General features: G+C 38.1%; 1 protein-coding gene and 1 long non-coding RNA gene across 10 annotated transcripts in view; one reads left to right on the plus strand and one right to left on the minus strand.

Moving 5' to 3' along the window:
- LOC137000523 (uncharacterized) overlaps positions 1-14,421 on the plus strand; it is a 94,708-nt gene that overhangs the window by 12,046 nt on the left and 68,241 nt on the right. The window lies entirely within an intron of this gene.
- The window catches only part of GluRIB (Glutamate receptor IB), a 219,046-nt gene continuing 206,532 nt past the window's right edge, over positions 1,908-14,421 (minus strand). For 2 of the 9 annotated variants that reach the window (XM_067357086.1, XM_067357057.1), the window contains 6 exons: positions 12,512-12,710; positions 12,180-12,424; positions 10,102-10,363; positions 9,717-9,791; positions 8,130-8,189; positions 1,908-6,530 (listed from right to left, as the gene is read on the minus strand). In XM_067357086.1, the coding sequence (XP_067213187.1) occupies positions 6,456-6,530; positions 8,130-8,189; positions 9,717-9,791; positions 10,102-10,363; positions 12,180-12,424; positions 12,512-12,710 (916 nt within the window). In that variant the 3' untranslated portion in view covers positions 1,908-6,455. Of the gene's footprint in view, positions 6,531-7,165; positions 8,190-8,594; positions 8,650-9,716; positions 9,792-10,101; positions 10,364-12,179; positions 12,425-12,511; positions 12,711-14,421 lie in introns of those variants that run through there. The other 7 variants (XR_001101659.2, XM_012377077.2, XM_012377080.2 and 4 more) reach the window with 7 other exon arrangements.

Raw genomic sequence — 14,421 nt, forward strand, 5'->3', positions numbered from 1 at the left:
TTCTTTTTTTCAATTAAATTTCTCGTTGATGTTGAATACATTTTACTCTTTGTAGACACTGAAATCTAAATTCTCCTGCTGAGAATAAGCTTGGTCGAAGAGGATATATATATTTTTTATTTTTACGAAAAATTTTTCGATCGCGATGATCAATGTTTGTCGTCCAACGGATTGCATTGTATATATACAAACATGCATAGCGCATCCGGCAATTCGTTTCATTTGATAGATTCTGATCGCGGCAATATATCATCATTTGGACAATTACTTATTTATCAATGTCCAAACATCTCGCATTTGTCCAAGTACTTTGACAACTACGATTCCCATTTATATATTGTATAACATATAAATAGTAATTAGTGGTGTTCAGTATCACTGTAACGATTGAAAGCGCCGATTAATATTCATAACGCGTTACTCTTCGAACACGTGCAATATTTTAATTTTATAAATTGGAATTTTATAATCGACATATTTTGTTGTTCGGCGGTGTGAATTCAATCGACAAATTACACCCGGGTCATTTAAATTATCGCGGCTCATGTTTATCGATGATCATGTCGTGCGGCGCATATATAGAAAAATCTCGAGGGCCGACCTGATTCATGATTGGTTGCCATCGATCGAAAGCGCGTTATTAGCATCTGAATGAGGCAGGAGCGAATCAGTTTGAATCCGGTTCAGCGGCGAAGCGGTGGGCCCATCGATCACTAACCGTTTGACTGAAATAATTCGAATGCAAATATATCGAATCGACGACGTCGCCGGAATCTTTACTGCTTTCAGTCCCGCGAACCCGACCAAAGATCGCGGAAAGAAAATTAGCTGGGCAATACGAAGCGATATCTCTGCGGAATCCTTATCATAAAGAAAGATTTGATCGCTTCTGCTGAACTTCTCGAAATGCTTTTCAAAAACGAGGTCACCCGGTTAGCATACCAATTTGACTTTATATATTCGTACAAGATATTTTATCTTTTTCTGATCTTGTGAAAATATAACAAACTTTAGTTAACTATATTCATATAGTTATACGGTAAAAATAAGATTACTTTTCCGCGACAATATTATAATATTTTGGCAGGCATATATGTTACAAATGTTAATTTAACGAACTGATTTTTATGGTCTATTTATAATTACATTTATGTATATTGAATATAACACATATTTTTAATATATTCTAAAATACAGAATATTTATATTTTAAGGAAAAAATGTGGATATATTAATAATGAAAAATTTACAATTGTTTAATTTAGAAAATAAAGTATCAGCAAGAATATGGAAGTTTCTTTCTTCTATATAAATTATTAATATAATGTCGGAGAATAGCTATTTAAAGTAGCAAAGATTTGCATTTGCTATCGTTTGAGGATGGAATACTAAAGTGCAGGATAATAATTGGTGTTTTCAGATCGTGCAAATAATTGCATAAGAAATTCAATTCATTGAAATCGAGAATGTCAGAATATTGTTTTATTGTTATATCGAAATTGCTTTTTAAATTAGCATTTTAGATTTATATAAATTAATATACTGTGACGAATTATCTAAAGCGTGAGGCTGATTGCAAGACAAGAAGTAAGACTATATGATTAATGGCTAGTATGATAATGCATTATTTCGCAGAGCGCATTTGCGCGGTGCTAGTCGCAGTGGAATTACCTGACTCGCCAGAAAATACCTTTAAATAGATTGCTTTACAAGATAAAATACGAATTACTTATTTTATGTCTTAAATGTCGCACAAATAAATTATCTAACGAAAATTAATCGTAGACATCTCAGTTTAGAGCTCTTCATTAGCGAAGCAAAGTGTAAAAAAACACATTCGAGACTTACCTTACGCTTTGTAAGGGAAGGATAGATTGGGTCAGGTTGGCATACGATTAAATGTTACATTTAAATAAACGATCCTGTATTGTGACAAATTTGATTGGTATACAATGGTTTACAAGGGAGTCGATCGTATCACGCCACGGGATGGCACGGGGGATAACGAAGGATCGAATCGAAGGTACAAGCGTAAATGGAATGCAGCGATGAATGAAAGCGCAAACTGGAAGACGCTATTTCTTTCTGTTCTCTCCCGCTTTTGCCGTAGAAATACTTATTCTCTTGCGCGGTCTCGTTCCATTCACACAAGTCAACGCTGCGCTTGTTCGGTGCGAGTTCAGAAACGTGTTTTTTTTTTTTTTTTTATTTCTTGCGTTTTTCTCGTTACGTTAGGTATCTACAGACATTCTGCTCGACAGTTGGAAAATTCATTTTTGTTGCAAATTTGACAATTTGTCTGGAAAGTTGCCATAGAAAGTTGCGACGCTCCTTTAAACTGGACACTTTATCGGAATATCGGTGAATTAAACGCTGCAGCAGTGCGTCGAGCAAAATGAGATGCTTGTTCGGTCGTCGTGACGTATAAAAATGGAGATTAATCGATTGTTGCGTTGCGGAATTGGGTCTCCGAGGTTTCCTGGCTCCGCGCAAAGTCGGAGCGACACGTAATCACACAATTACACACGTAAACATAATCAAATAGTTATATTACGAAAATGCGAAACTCTCGCTTCGCGCGTCTTCGTCGGATGGAGCAATCTGGATTAACGAACTGGAGTGCGAGAACAGGAGTGCATCAACGACAATCATTATCTACTAGCGTATAAACCGGTCGGTTTGTACGCTCCGATCTGCCTCGCGATATAAATCTAAATCCAATCGAAATTCAAAGCGTTCGACGAAGACGCGCATCGTTGAGTTTCCGCAATTCTGTGTGGGGGAGGGGAACGAGGAAAGTCCGATGGAACACCCGTTACACTGTACGATATTCGCGCGCGGCTTCGCGGCACACCCGTGCAATTTCTCGTTGCCGGGACGGTGTGAGCGCGCGCGCGGGTTGTTACATTGCTTAGCGACCTGCTCGTCGATTTTTCCGTACTCGTGAGCTCGGGGATAGAAAAAGTGTCACGATGAAACATCAACCACGAAAAAACGTTAACGGCAACGGACGATTGGGGCGCGTCACGGGGTGGCGCGACTTCTCTCGATTATCTTAAATCACTCGCGCGTACGTTCTCGCTCTAATGTTGCTGCTGCGGTCGTTTCGCGCGATATACACCTGTTAATTAATCACACTCGGGTATTCGACACGTAGTCTCGGAAAGGTTTCGTTTTCGCTCGACGTTCGATCCCTTCTGAACTTCTCCTGTAACATTATTATGCACGACGTTTATCATTACTCTTGCTTTTTAACGACTTAATACCCGATACGCATTATCTATCGCTTTATTAATCGGTGATAGATAACAATTATTCGTAATAAGAAAGTCTGACGATATGATAGGTTGATCGCTCTCGGCGGCCGCCACGTGTAAACCTTTTCTACGAAAAAGTGGAGGATATTATCTACGCTCCGCAATCGCATTCCGATTAGCACGATCATTTCGTCATTGATTAAGTTATTTTTGTGAGCTTTCTTTCACGAGATTCGTTTTTATATAATTGATTTTATGAAACGATTTGATTAATATTAATTGTATCAAAACATAAAATTTATGACATATTTTCGACAGTTTTCCTCTCAACAAATAAATTAAAATTATTAATTTACATCTAAGTTCGTTGTAGGATCGTGTTTATCGTGCACGTCAAGCGGAGCGACGAATGTATCGCATAGAAATTTTTAATCGCAAGACGCAATGTAAAAAGACACTTTGTGCTAAATTGGCAATCCGGCGATATTTGCGATATTTACATGGAAATTGGAAATGCGCGTCGCGCCAGGATTTGCATGGGCGGAGCGCATCTCGAAAAAAGGAAATTCAGTTTTACACGTGGCGACTCGTAATTTGGCTCCTGATTTCCCCCGCCGTTACGTTCGACACTGAGGACGAGCTAAATTGCGATGGCAGTTATTTTTATACGCGACAAGTGTTCCCGAGCGCTGCAAAATTCAGCACGATTCTAATTATCGATTAGATTTATATCGCGATGATTGCAAAACGTCGATTCATTTTTTTTTTGTAAAAATTGGACGAATCTAGTGGCCACTTTGCTATTTAAATAGTCACAAATTGTACAAATTTTAAAAACTTTTATTCGCTATTGGATCTATGGATTAATATTTTTTTTTTTTTTTATTGTTTGTAGTTTAATTTTTTTTGTCGTAAATGTAGTATACAAAATGACTTATTATTGAAATAGATTCAAGCATCAAGCTCCAATCGTTAAAGTGTTGATGACTTGAGTAATCGCAATCTGTGCTCCGCGAGAATGCACATTTGCAGTGTGCCTGTCGTAGATAATGTAGCGTCGAACAATACGGGCGGGAGATATCGTCTCTTGGTACAGAAACCATGGCCGTAAACGTCGTTTCTCGAACCAGATCGCGGCGGTCCGTCGACGCACGGTAAGTTCCATCGCAAGACGGCTTTGGTGGCGACGCGGTGAGAAAAAACACGAGCGAAACGAGAAGCGAGAAGAATCCCTGCGTCCAGACTATCGATCCAGACCGACGCGATCTGGCGGTGTTAGGTACTTTATAACGCGTTTACGCGATTAACCTAGATCCATACGTTCCACACGCACTCAGTCACGATTCGCGCGCTCGCACATGTTATTCTCAATAAACGTCTATAAGTATGTATATATTTATATTTGCATTTATATTTATATTTATATATATATATTTATATATTATGTACTATTTCGCTCGTACATTCACGCATCACCGGTGCGATTGCACACCCGTTTTCAGTTAAAAAACTCATGTGACTCCGCCGTTTGCGGCGCCAGACTCCACTCTCGCATTGCACAAAATAGTTACCCCCTTATACACAGTAATCGGTAATCGTAATTCATAATAATAATAATAATAACTAGTAATAATAATCAGAATAATAGTAGCGTCGTCGTCACGATCGACAGTCTTTTTTTTGGCACGTGACGTTTTAATAAATTCGCAACGGCGAACTTTCACCATCGCGATCACCTCTTCCCTTCCATTTACGGAACGCGGAACGCGTTTTATCATCGCGCGTCCCTTCTCGTTATGGCAGTAAGTGTGTAGTTTGAGTTGCTGGTTGCACACATGCACCCATCCCAGGACCATCATTATACTATCGCAATTGCGGCGACGATGAAGTCGTCGCCGATGAGGAATTCGTTTTCTTTTGATTCTCATTTGATTCGCTCACGGTTATTTACAATGTACAAAGGATTCGGCCGACAACAGGATTTGTTCTTATCGGTCGCTATAGATCAGCCTCAATCAGAGTTTGGGAAATACTTTGATTATACCCTCGAGCGACACGATTTCGCGGCGATAGATTCCGCTGATTTGTGATGTGGCTGTCCCTTCTTCAAATCTGAAGCCCACGCTCCAATATATTTTCTGTACCAATTTACTTCACTTTTTGTACTAAAATTTGTAGCAATTAGTAAAAGATTAAAAATACTAACGTTTTGAACAATAATAATATAAATTTCGTAAAATGTTACACAAATTTGAAATATATATTTACCGCTTTTAACAGTATCGTAATTAATCAATATTATTTTTTGCAAATGAAAAAATTTGCGTACAAATTAAATGCAAATTAAATGTTTATCAAAACGTATGACTTCGTGAAGAAGACAGTAGCCGCAAAGAGACGATATTTAAAATTTGCGATACAGTTTGTAATCGGATTATGTCGACTCTAGCTGTTGGTTGTCAAATAATCCGAAGCTTCGAATAATACGATAACTCCTCGCGATTCGAATCGATAATCCAATTGTCACTCGCATAATTCTGTGTTGGGATAATCGCATTCAAATATGTATTGGAGTAACTAGTCTCTTAACTTTCTAAATTTTGTGCATTGTGCATTGTACATCGAGATCGATACAGAACCGTCCGGTACTTCGTTAAAGACATTACAGTGCAGAGACAATTTCTTTTCTCTCTTTAATTTCGTAGAATCTTATAATTATTGCTCTATAAAAATATCGGTGCTCCTAATTGCTTCATTACTCGAGTTCGGATTATTCAACTCCTGGACAAAATAAAAGAAAAAAAAGAGCTATTTTGTCAGCTCGCGCATCAGTTCGAATATTGCGATACGCCAACAGCTAAGGTCGTCACGACGGAAAAACGCCGACCGTTTTCTTCGTTCGGTTCACTGCTTAGGTGATGTATTCCGGCTTGTCGTTGAGGCCGGACCAGTGTCGCGGCGACGCCGGCGTCCACGGCACCGCTACGTCGAGCGCCGAGATACTGAGCTTTCGCTGGAAGAAATACTTCGGGCTCTTCGAAGACTTCTTCGGGCTCTTCGGCGGCGACTCCGCGAAGGTTACATTCCTCCGTGGTCTCCCCCGTGGCGGCGGGGGTGGCGGCGCGGGTGACACTAGCGGTGGCGGCGGGGGCGTGGGCAGTGAATTGACGGGCGAGTCGCTCGGGCTCTCCGGGTAGTTTATACTTGGGTATGGGTATTGCTGTGTACTTGATCCCCCTCGGTGTTCCCAATCGCGTTTGCTGGAGCGTAGTACTAGAAATTTCAACGTGAAAGATTAGACTGCGTCAGGCTCGTTTGAGCTAGTAATCTTCTGGCAACTGGCAGTTTTCCGATTATCACGGAGGCCGATAGGATTTAGATTACTTTATTCATTAAATGTTTAACTAATTGTAAAATTGACAACATTTTTTTATTTTTTGGAGCACTGCTTTGGGTCCGTTAATAACTTTGTTTTGTTATTTAAATTATAAAAAAATTTATAATTTTGTTTCGAAATACATTAGCAAGGATTGGATGTGTTAATCCATTTTCCCCAAAATTAAATTTCTTCTTGATGCACAACAGTTAACATTGTAATATTATTTTAGTAAATTAAATTACTGCAAGAGAGCAGTTTTGAAAACAAGACGTCCGGATAATCTGGAAACTGAATAGTATGCGGCGGTATACTAGCTCAGACATAGAAACATTGACAAAGAGGTAGTAAAAATCGTATGTGTGACAGAATTTTTAGTGATGACAGAATCACGTGAAAGGCTACAAGACTATACGTATGTGATTTTGCTATAATGTAAGTGGGATTTATTATTCCATTACTCCCGCTCCAATTTATATTTTGTAACGTTTGGATTAATGCCATTAGTCGTAATACATCTTTAATTCAATAAATATAGATGTGCAGACATTTCATTCTCGTTTGCAATAGCAATTTTTGTGCTGTTGGCGCAAATTCGGGGTTTACTCTCGCAAAATGTTCTACATCAATCTATGTATTTTTCTTCTTTTTTTTGGAAAGTTCAGAGAGGTTGATTTAACAAGGAATATCGGCATCAAAGTTTACAAAGATGAACGTATCCGCAAATATATAAACAAGATTTTTATTTATCTTGCGTTCTGGATGAACGATCGATAGAATACACGCGACATAAAGAGAACGAGTCAACAAAAGCGACCCCGAATTCACACATGTGTTCGTCGCTTGTCTGCAAGCTTCGCGTAATGAACTTAAAAAGCGTCATGCAATGCGTCTCGTTTGTCGCGATGTATTTATTTAAGCCGTGTCGAAAGAGTGCTAGTAGAGATGGAATTATGAGAAAGACTAGTGTATTTTGACAAGGAAATATATCGAGTGAATAAGTGTGAGGAAAATATAGGAAAAAGAATACGAGTTCGACAGTACACACAAGACAAATTAGTTGATTGACGTGAACAAAGATTTTATCGTCATAATTAAAGTAACACTGTAGCATTTATTGTTGCTCATATTAAAACGTCAAAGTTTATAACCAATTTTATCAATCTTCCTACAACATGTATTCCGTTAAATTCTTCAATTTTATTTTTAAGAAAAAACGCATTATTAATTTAACGCAGTGTTTGTCTAATTTAACGCAAGTCAAAGAGGATTTGTGGAAGATTGCTAAAATGAAACTTCAGTATTAAGCTGAGTGAGAGAATGTTCGAAAGAAAGCTTCTTGCATAGGTACGATACTATCCAACTCTGAAAGGAGTGCAAAGGATACACGATGCAGACATATCCACACACTGGCGTAGCAATGTGCGGAAAAAAAAAATTCTGAGATCTTCAAAAAAATTTCCTCTTGATGCACCATGGTCTCTTCAGAGTCATACCTTCGGCGCGAACGTCGTCAAAGTCGGCACTTCCGCAGCCAGCACTCGCTTCTTGCCGCGCTGTGAAAGGAATCAGTGTTACAAAAGATAGGAAACTTTGTGAAGATCTCAAAATTTTCTTAAATCCCTACGTTGATTTTTCTTTATGTGCACAGGCAAACTTTTGCAGAATCTAATAATGAACGATGTGTTCAATACGTACCAACGAATTTGCAAGTAGTTCTTTGGAACTTGTTACAAATTTCGGCGAGCACACAAAGAAAAATTCATACACGTATGACAGACACCGGTTTATCCTTCATCAAGGTACAAGTAACATTCTAGGATTTTTGACGGCTTATTGCGACTATGTCATGCAGAAGCGGAAAGCAAAAGAGAAAGAGAAAGTCGAGGGGGGAATGCAATCAAGTTGGGGTAAAGCGACAGATGCGAGGTGGAATTAAAATTAAGGGCGAGTGTACTCACTTATGGTCCCGGGAAAGGCGCATGCATCCTCCGTCTAACTCTGCAGTCCGTACCACTAGAGAGACAAAAACCCAAAGTAGAACGAAACGCAAACGCAAACGAGCAAATATGTACGCCCCTTCTCCGTAACGTCCGGTCCGAGTACGAAAAAAAAAAAAAAAAGAGAGAGAGACAGAAAAGAGCGCAATAATTACATCCAGCCAGCCGCACATCGCACGCACGTACGCATACATATGTAAGTATATACATATATGGAAAATATATGTATGTGTCAATATATCGATCGGTCTTAGCCCTCCAATCGATCGGCTTCTTCGAGAAGGCTGAAACTCTAGGACATTTAAACGCAGCCGAGTCGAGTCCGGCGTATCTAACGAGAGTGTGTCAAACGTTTACGCTGCTAACTGCATGCCAAGCGTCACTATATGTATATATATATATATATATATATATATATATATATGTGTATATATATATATATATATATATATATCGCTCATCTATATGTATGAATATAATGTATCGGTTTCATGTATATATGCGTATGTATAATGTACGATGCTCTTGTTGCGAATGTATGTTTTATGATACATCGATACCTTTGGTTCGAGACCGAAGTAACTGCGCGACGAGACGCACCGCCGATCGAGAGCGCTATGCACCGGAGTATCTTTCTCCCTCTTGTGAAATTAATTAAACAGAGAGTTCAACGATTAGTACATGGCAGGGCACAAAACATTCATAAATGTGTGTCATTGCAGCGATTAGCGTTAGTCGACAAACAGTATTTTCGACTCGCTAATTGCATGCGTTGGATAAACCATGCGTGTAATATTAATGTTATTAACATGTACAAATATTGTGGCAATCGTGTTGCATTTTTCGGTAATAATTTGATACGTGCATATTATTGAGCACACTCGGTAAATAATTAAATTGTAACTATGATACAAAACAAATATATCGTCAAATATTACATTTTGCGTATTGTTACATTTTTTCTGATCTTCCTTGGATCGGCGGAACGTTTAGTCGAAGCGTCTCTTGCCAAACAATTTCTACTGATACCGTATGCGAATATGCGTATGCGAACATAAGGATGATTCAATTGCTATCACTTACCCGTCCATTGTCGAAATCGCGAGCACCACCGATGGTAAGTCGTGCTTTCGCCTTCATTGCGTCCGACAACGGTATCTAACGAGAAATGCCGTTTCATGAACAATATACGCATATAAAAATCCTGTTTTTATAATTATAAAAGCTTTGTAAGCTTTATATAATTATAAAAAAATAATTAAAAGTTAAATAACTAATTTATAATGTTAAATGAGCATGAAAACTTTATATAAAACATGATAAAAATTATAATTATACTAATTATCTGCTCCTGAAATGAAATTATTGCATTATTAAAATTTTTTTAGTTTCACGATACAATTTAATTGAATTATATATAATTCCGTCATGATAAGATGAAGTAATGATATTATGTTCACTGCGTTACCTGGCGTCTCATTACCTTCGCTCTTGTCGCCTCTGTGTGTGATTTGTAGCAAAACTCCAAGAGAGCTACGGCGAGTGCCAGAAGAAGGCCACCGATGAGGATATAAAATATTCCCGCCACATTGCTCAGGGATAATTCGTTTCTGACAGCGTCTTGTTTATCACCGTGTCTGCATTCTGTCCTTTCGTACCACCATCGTTCGACCAGCTTCGCTAATTCTCCATTTTCCTTCAGCGATAGCACCGCCAAGTTTATGGGATCCCTATTGTGGCCAAGTTTATAGGATTATATTATGAAGTGAAAATGCCATCAAAATAAACATGATAAGCATACAAGATATGACATACAGAGAAAAACATCATAATACATGAAATCTGCATTATTCTATAATATATAATAATTTCAGACATTTTCTTCTGATATCATTTGCGATAGACGTCTATAAAAGAGAACAAAGCACGTCAAAGTACGGTTGAATTATGCGCAAGTAAGTAATCGGAGCAGTGAAATGTAATAATAGCAATGCGTCTAATAAGGCCTGTTAGAAAAAGTTGAGAGAAACTTTCTTCAATTAAGCTTTGAGGAATATCGATTCTATAAGGTTTCCGCTCCAATCTACAAGAAGTAGGCCGACGATGGGAAAAAAGGTTAAAAGGAAGTGCTGTATTATCCGTCAGGTGTAGGTAGACATAATAAAGCCGCTGTTTGCATACCGTCCCCAATTGCCTGTCGGTTTGCGAGCAGCGCTGTTGCCTCGATAATCCGAAGACAGTCGCTGGGACGAAGATCAGAACGTCACACGAAACGTCAAGGGTCGCGCGGTTAAAAAATCAATAACATGCAGATTTGCGCGCATTACCGTCGCAGCGGTAAAGCTTGCCCAGTCGCATTATGAAAATTAACGAGATAACAAATATGCGGTCATATATTTCATTAAGTTCCTTAACTGACTGCATTTTGGAGTATTTTATTTAAAAAGCTAGTGCTCGTTAATCAACTCGAATTAATAAAGTGTAAAATTACGGAGGTAAAATGCATCGTAGAAAAATAGAAAATGAATCGCAAATATGATTATAACATTACAATGTGGATTTTATTTCCTGATATAAATTTCATGATGTGGGATTTTTTATTCTATACTGCAGGAGACAATACTGAGAGAGAGAGAGAGAGAGAGAGAGAGAGAGAGAGAAATGTTAAAATTATAGAATTGTTGAGTTATGTTAATAAATGTACTTATAGCTATTCAAAAAAGAGAAATTATTTTTTATTCAAAAAGTCAGTGCTCATTAATCTACCTGAATTTAAAAATTGTTAAACTATTGAAGCAACATTTATCAAAGTAAAATATATATTATTTTTTTAAATCAGTTAAAAAATTGAAAAATCAGTTGAAAAACCAAACTAATTCGGGGAACAGTGCAAACGTAAAATATAAGAGCGGACAGATCTGGCTTGTATAGACGAAAGGATCGGGGAATGTTAATACGCTGTCGAAACATGATACGAAACTGGCGGTGAGCGTGTTTCCTAACGAGTAATGACGTGGAAAAGTGGGTACGAGTTTTTTTTAATGCTAATTGCGCGTAATGATGTGCGACAACACTCCGAACACGATGTAACGAGAAGCGAAACGCCGCAAAAAGGTTCGGAAAAGAGACAAAGACGAAATGACCGTGTGAAAGAGCGAGAGTACACCGAGATCTTTGTTACACCTTGATGGCTACAAAACCTCGTTAATTACCCACTTCCTTTTGTTTGTTCAACTCTGTTCGCCCGGCAGTCTGATGAGGTGTGGAAAGTAATTGTCAACGCAGGTGTAAAATTATCTCGACAAGCCAAGTTATTAATTCACATCCGGTAGCTTATCTTTTACGACGTTAATAATACGGTGATATAGAAAGGAGAAACATTACATTCATAATAATCGCTAACAATTAAAATTACACTTGATTATAATTAGTTTGTTCTTATCGTTTCATTATACTTTTAGCAAAGTCCGAAGTATTAAAATAACTTTTCACGATATCTACATACATTACTCGCTAAGGTTTTTCGATTGTAGCAAAGGAACTCACTTGAGAGGGGATCCTAACGGCGTCGCGACGCCAAATCCCTGGGCATCGAGGTTTCTTCCGACCTTCATCGTGTCGCAAGGTTCTCTCTCGTTGACGTACTCATTTGTCGGGCTTTCTATTAAAAGCGCGTACTTGCCTTTACTCGTTCTCACTCTTTGTATTCCCTCCTCATACGACTTCACGAATACGTGCTTACGCGAATTCATGAACTCCCACATCTTGCTGTAGAGACTGATCTGAGATTTCTACATATGAATGAAAGAGACACGAAATGAATGTGTGTTTACCGCTGAATGCGCATTAAAATTTAACGATGCTCGTAAATTACTCACTCGAAAAAACTCGCGTGTAGCGCCCTGAGCGAGTGTGCCGTACTGTACTTCCGTTTGCGCCGCCAAATCCTCGGGTGAATTAATTGGCGTGACCATTCTCTCAATGGTCAAAAATGCGGCAAGATTCGCAGTGTAGGAAGATATTAAAATCAGAGTGAAGAACCACCAGACGCTCCCGGCTATGCGACCAGATATGGATCTGTTGGTTGAATTATTTGAAAGTTATTACTTCGGAACGGCAAATAACAAATATATGAGCGCACAGCAAACATTCATATGGCAGAAAAACATAATATGTACATACATACAGCGCATAAATATAGCGTGGAGTTAAATATTTGGACATAAAATCCTTCCTTTCGTTGTATAAATTTAGGAGCGATATGTTAAAGCGATGAGATCTAATTTAGACAACTAAATTTTTCAGTCGTTGCGCACAGCGTCGTGCAAATGCGTAACAAGAAATCACATCGAACCTGTCAGATTTGGAGAAAATGAACATCGAGAGCCGCGCAGAGAATAGTCAAAGGAGAAGAGGAAGAGAAAGGTGGAGAAGGAGGACGGGGGAATGGTGGTCGCCCGCGTGGGTTCCACGAAATTTACAATTCATATCGCCGCCGCGCGAATATTTAAACCATTAATCAAGAGGGCTACTAGGATGGGGTGGCGCGTTGGATACAGCCAAATGTAAATTAATTGAGACCCAGTTTCGGAGTGAGCACGCGGTCTGCTTCGCGTAAACGATAAAACGCGCGTACTCGTAACGTTCACTTTTGTTGCGATTCTATACGAATGTTTGCAATTGTATGTGGGACAATGTTCTCCAACCTAGGTGTCACGTTGTGCTAACGCGTGGCAGTGTTTCAGGCACACCGTAAAAATCTTGATAAATGATAAAAAAGAATTAGAAATTACTTTTTTAACAAAAGTAGAAAAATGGAAACGTAATACTATTTTATTCTGTATTTAAATAAATTTAACAAAGAAATGAATGAATTATTATATTTCTCCTGTATTGTAAAGGTTTGAAAAGCATGATGGAAATAGAAGAAATATCATATAAAAATATTTAAATTTTAACACAGAAGAAAGGACAATAATTGTTACATAAAAAAATAACAATCGTGGCGCATATCGATTATGTGTATATTGAGGGGACACAAGATGTGTGATTTGAATTCTATCATGCTACTGCGCAACGTGCTTTAAAGCACAATATAGCACTGCCACGTGAATATTCTATTCATACTGGACTCTCATCCAGCTACAATGTTTTAAATATGCGAGCAAATTATGCTTTGTTTATAGATGTGGCACTTGTCTGCAGCCTGAAGTGTTTGCACGAAATCGTTATCCAACCAGCAGCGTTATATTCCAAGAAATATACCACGTGATGGAACATTTCGAAGTAACGCTAACTAAGTACTTCTGAAAATTTTCATATAATGAGAATTATTTGACAGTTTTGTCGAAATTCGAGAAAAATCGTTATGTGAATATACAAATCTCAACAAATAACAAGGACCAAGCGATTGGAACTAAAGAAATCCTTATTATAGGAATACTATGTCGACTTCGAAAGACAGTTAATTTAAAGATGTAAAATCTATCGAGTTTTAAGGTAGCGAAGGAAATTCTTTTCTTTTGATACTCAACTTTCAAAGACTTTCTATAATTCTTTAATTAAGAGAGAGAAGAATTTTTCTTATTTTATTATTTATAATTTGATTTATTTATTTCTCCAACTTTTATATTTTCTTATTTCCTTCGCGATTTCTAAAGAAAAATTTCCTGTGAACATTTCTCAAGCCCATTTAAGTGGCAATTGCCGGTTTGTCGGTACTCTTGATACTTTTTTTATGGTCGATTAAATATTTCTTAAAACACGCGCGTGCAATCGACGTAGTTTT

The sequence above is a fragment of the Linepithema humile genome, chromosome 1 (genome assembly GCF_040581485.1).
Source record: "Linepithema humile isolate Giens D197 chromosome 1, Lhum_UNIL_v1.0, whole genome shotgun sequence".
NCBI lineage: Eukaryota > Metazoa > Arthropoda > Insecta > Hymenoptera > Formicidae > Linepithema > Linepithema humile.